The 5,053-nt window shown below is 56.8% G+C and overlaps 1 protein-coding gene across 1 annotated transcript in view; it reads right to left on the bottom strand.

The window, feature by feature from the left end:
• Nucleotides 1-5,053, bottom strand: part of COL6A3 (collagen type VI alpha 3 chain) — a gene marked incomplete at its 3' end in the record, with an annotated part of 36,589 nt that overhangs the window by 8,343 nt on the left and 23,193 nt on the right. Inside the window, exons 9-12 of the mRNA XM_023526612.1 lie at nucleotides 4,412-5,026; nucleotides 2,924-3,523; nucleotides 1,724-2,061; nucleotides 1,068-1,146 (exon numbers count right to left, since the gene is read on the bottom strand). Coding sequence (XP_023382380.1) covers nucleotides 1,068-1,146; nucleotides 1,724-2,061; nucleotides 2,924-3,523; nucleotides 4,412-5,026 — 1,632 coding nt within the window. The remainder of the gene's footprint in view (nucleotides 1-1,067; nucleotides 1,147-1,723; nucleotides 2,062-2,923; nucleotides 3,524-4,411; nucleotides 5,027-5,053) is intronic.

Below are 5,053 nucleotides of genomic sequence, written 5' to 3'. Positions count from 1 at the left end.
GATCCCCCCAATTGCTCCCTCCGTCCCCTGACCCTCCACCTGGCCAACATGAATACGCTAACCGCTCTCCCTCTGCTGTGCTCCCCACCCCCGTGACCATCCATCAGCCATTAATTTCTACTTCTCTAACCCTTCACCCCATTCTCCCAGCCCCTGAACCCCCCTCCTCTCTGGCCATGATCGACTTTTTTTTTTTTTTTTTGAAAAAAAAGGTCTTATAAAATTTGGCCTTTCGCTGCAAGATGTTTAATGCGACCAGTCACCCACCCCGAAGAGCTGAAATACTGGAGCTTTGGACTCCTGAGAGCAACGGTCTTGGCTACGTCAATGTCAATAAGTCAATGGGTTAATGCAAACACGGGAAGGGACACCACGAAGTGTATTCATACAGAAATGATCAGACGACCCCCTGCATAGCACGGGCATGCTGCAGGAAAGACGGACATAGCAAACCTCCAAAATCAGATAATACCGGTCTCGTCGCCATCGCCCACGAAAAACAGGCTCATACGCAAAATGTCCCTGTGATAGATTTCGCTCCCGTAAACCCTCCCTAAACTTGTGGTATTGGTCAGTGCTACCAGTTTCCAAAGCGAGGGCCAACCAAATACGACATCTGATGACAGGCATCGTGCTTATCCAGCCACCTTCACGGCTTATCCAGTCACCTTCAATTTGGAAAGCATGTTTTGGTTACCTACCTGACGATAAAGTGTATTTTCACTTAATGATGCAGCATTTCTGAGCTGTGATCATCGCAAATTGAAAATAGAGCGGGATTTTGGCTGCGAAGGTGACTCCTAGTTTACACGGCTCCATGAACCAAACCTTTGTCCTCCTTTGCAAAGCAGCGTGCTTTCTAGATGCTCTCCCACGCGAACGAGGCTGAGAAGCTGAGAGGCCTGTGCCAGGACTCGGTCTGCGGTGCGTCCGAGGTCCTCGGGCGCCAGGGCCGGGTCGACGGGGGCAGGGTGCTCCCACGGGACCCCGGGAGTGAGCCCTCTGTCACCAGCACAGCGGTGGTCACCCAGCTCCCCGTCTCATGTCTAGAAAGCCCCGGAACCTACCTTCCTGCCGGAGTTCCTCGGACGCCTTGTGCAGATCAGCCAGGCTTCCATCCGCCCCATCAGTCAGATGAATGACCACCTGGTGATAAAAGGTGAGTCAGATCCCAGCAGAAATTAAAGGGACCTCACAGACCCCTGGAAGGGAGACGAGCCCCTTCGAACGCCTCCCCTTGCAGTTCAGGAAACCGAGGGCCAGCGCCGAAAACCTTTCATCAGCCCAAGTTCAAAGCCCTGTGACACTGTGCAGTAAACGGGGTAGAAAGGAAGCAGGTGGACGGTAATACTTGACTTAAAAGAAACACAGCAGCGATGAAAATAAAACCAGTGTTCCTCACTCTCCTACTGATGCGACGGTTTCTGGAACTCGTGTGCGTGCGCGCGTGCGCGCAGTGACACGTAGGTGTGTACACACGCACGGAGAGAGGAGACGTGTATAGGGAACAGAGCTGGTGAACGGGTAGGATATAAACCTGAATTAATCTCACATTCTGCTCACTCACGCTTAATCCCTCAAGCCGGGTTTCCAGGATCGTTTTGAGAGCTTAGGTAAGACAAGGAGGGTGCCCCGCTCCAGGCCGTGGTGGCGGGTCGGAGCCGGTGCTGCCCACCGCGCCGAGCCCGGGGCCGCACAGGGAGCTGAGGCCCGGGGCGCGCACCTTGACGGTGTTTGGCGAGGACTGCCTGAGCTTGGCCCCGTAGGTCTTCAGCGTGTCTGCGGTGAGCACGTAGGGGTGCTGGCTGCGCATGTTCCGGAACTTCTCAAACAGCTCGGGCTGGTACTCGGCAAACTCGAAGGCCTCCACGGGGCCCGAGGGCGTGCTGGCCACCACCGACACGCGCACGGTGGGCGACTGGCCGCCGCTGCAGCTCAGTCTCGGCATCTGGCTGATTCTTTTCAGGATGTCCTCCACCTTTGACTCGAGGCCCTTCTGAGCCGCAAAGACGTTCTGATCCCTCGAGCCGTCGAAGCCCAGAACCACATCCAGATTGCAGGCTGGGAAGGGGAGAGCGGGCAGCGAGCATGAGGAGGCCGCGGAGATGAGCTCAACACACAAGCACAGCCCCGGGGCATGGACCGGATGCCACGGTCAAGGGCAAAATGAGACCTCTGAGGGTGAGCCGTGAGACACACTCGGATCTGCCCCTCTCCCGGGGAAAGCTGGTGCTGGCGTCGAGGGGCCAAAATCGTAGGCCACCTTAGCATGTTGTCTTTTTTCGTGATATGAATCAGTGGGGGGGGGGGGATACGTAATTGCCGTTAAATGCCCCTCAAGCTTGCGCTTTAAATTAAATGCACTTGAGAACTCAAGTACTCTGGTCTCATATAACTGATCTAATAAACTTAAGAACAGAAACAGAGGTTCGAATTATTTGGGAGATTAAACTAAGGAGAAAAGGGAAGTCTCCTAAGGACAAGGAGAGACAGGAGTCCACTCCCATCCCGTAAGCACACCCAACACCAGTGGCCACGGCAGCGGCCCCCAACCTTTGTGGCACCAGGGGCCAGGGCTCCTAGGAGCATCTAGCGCCTGAGGATCTGAGGCGGAGCCGAGGCGGTGATGCCAGCGCTGGGGAGCGGATGCAGATACAGATGGAGCTTTGCTCGCTCGCCCACCGCTCACCTCCTGCCGTGCGGCCCGGTTCCTAACGGGCCACACACGGAACCCGTCTGTGGCCTGAGAGTTGGGGACCCGTGGGCTACGTGACCACCAGGATCCAGCCCATGTAGATATAAGTAAATGTCTGACATAACCAAAGGCTTAAGGTATCGTAGGCCACGCCGGGGACCTGGATAATGATGTCGCTCGTGCACGCTGACGAGACAGGACTGAACGCACGCCCGCGACGGAGATTACCTTTGGAAACGTCGGTCACGCCCGGACATAAGGTCTCCTGCATCGCGCCATCCAGAGTCTCCAAAACCTGCTCTTTCAACTCCGACAGCTTCTGGATATTCCCCACTACGAAGGCCGTCGCGCTGTTGGACGCGATCTTCCCGACCTCCACGGAGTCGGTGTTCCCCAAGCCCACCGCGAACACCTTGACACCCTTCTGCGTGAGCGCCAGGCTGGCCTCCTGAGCGTCCTCCATCGACTTGCCTCCCATGATGACAAAGGCGATCTGCGGGACCCTCTGGTCCAGGCGGCTGCCGGCCTCTGGCACGAAGTGGTTCAGCTGCAGGTGCTCGAGGCCCACCTTGGTGTTGGCGTGCCTCCCCCCTTTGTAGACCACCTTGTTGATGGCGTCGATGATCTGCTGCTTGGTGGAGAAGTCCCTCAGGAAGAACTCGTCGGTGGGGTCGGTGTTGTACTGGACCAGCCCCACCTGGATGGACCCGTCCTCGCCGTACACCGTGTCCACGATCTCGGACACAAAATGGAGCACTTCCTGGAAACTGTTCCTCTGGAAATTGATGGAACCGTCCAGCAGGAACACGATGTCGGCTTTCCTTTTATCTGAACGCGAGCAAAACAAAGATGAGGAGACATTTGGTTTCCGTATCCGGAAAACAGACACACAAAATGCAAAGGGAAAGGGCTGAGGGAAGACGTTCCCGGCGCGCGCCCACAGCCAACGCCTTCGCGCTCTTCCGGGCCTGGAATTCACAGCCCTCAGGACACTGTGCTAGAAACGAGGCGGCAGGTGGCAGGTCGCTTAAACACGACGCAAAGGGGACGCGAGAACTCAGGGACCGAGTCGGCTTGCGTGCAAAATGGTGTCGCGCTCCGAGCTCAGGGCTCCGAGGCCTCGGGGTTCTCGGGAGCACCACTAGACAGACATTTCCTCCGGCCAAAAATGAGGGGTGACGTCTGGCAGGGGTCGGGGGAGATGGGATCGAGGCAGAGCAAGGACAGGCTGGCAGGGACAAACTGGAAAGTGGGGAGCGGCCGCCACACGCCTTCGGAGGGTTGCCTGCCCCCATGCTGAGAGCCTCGTGGGACCCTGCTGAAAATCGATGGCATTTGGGGGCAACTTCCTAATTATAGCAAATGGCCAAGCCTGGAGCAGAGTGGGGCATGGGTTGGCCAACTTCAGAGATGGCCAACTGTCTATTCCGAGAGCCAAAGAGTTTGCTGTCGCCCCTCAACGTGCCTTTACAGAAGCTTTCAGCGGGGCTGTAATTAGCCTCATGTGCTCACGGAAGAATCAACGGCCGTAGGCTTTCTGGGATGTGTTTCCTACAATTTCACCTGAATTGTTTTTCTAGAACCTAATCTCAAATATCATCTGCACCAACAACCTTGAGAAGAGAAAGTTATTCAAATGAATGCTAATTACATCTTTCCGTTGAGAAAAGAAAGGTCGATGTCACACTCCGCGGTCAGGGGCCCCACCTCTCGTACCTGCATGCGGCGGGGGAGGCGTGTACACTCCGGGAGGTGCGGGGGTGACCCCAGAGGGCCCGAACGAGTTCATCATCCTGTCTTCCAGGTTGGGGAGATCCCGGAACTCCCGCACCGTGAAGACCAGCCTGGGGTTGTGGGCGAATGTCTGCAACTCCGTTCGGTCGCTGTTTCTGTCACCGACCCCTAAACTCGCAATGCCTGAGGAGCGTATCACCTGTGAAAACCTAGAAATGTCATCCTGGGACTTCCCGCCCAGAAACAGCACCAGGTGCTGGGGCACGCCGTCTTCGATCCGGCTCCCAGCAGACTTGACGAAGAGATTTCGTGCCACGAATTCCAGAGCTTTGCCGGTGTTCAGCGGGGCCCCGCCTTTGAACCTCAGGCGGCGGACCGCATCGATCACGGCCGCCTGGGACTTGTAGGTCTTCAGGTAGAACTCGGGGAAGGCCTCGCTGCTGAACTGCACCACCCCGATCCGCACTTTATTGGGGCCCACGTTGAGCCTCCGAATGATCTTGATGATGAAATCCCGGATGTGTGCGATGCCTTCGGACCGGACGCCGTCGGAGCTGTCCACCAGGAAGACGATGTCCGCAGCGTCACTCTCGGCCGCTGCAGGGGAAGGGGAGAGAGAGGGGA

The sequence above is a fragment of the Pteropus vampyrus genome, unplaced genomic scaffold (genome assembly GCF_000151845.1).
Source record: "Pteropus vampyrus isolate Shadow unplaced genomic scaffold, Pvam_2.0 Scaffold1394, whole genome shotgun sequence".
NCBI lineage: Eukaryota > Metazoa > Chordata > Mammalia > Chiroptera > Pteropodidae > Pteropus > Pteropus vampyrus.
This window is presented reverse-complemented; position numbering and strand designations above follow the sequence as displayed.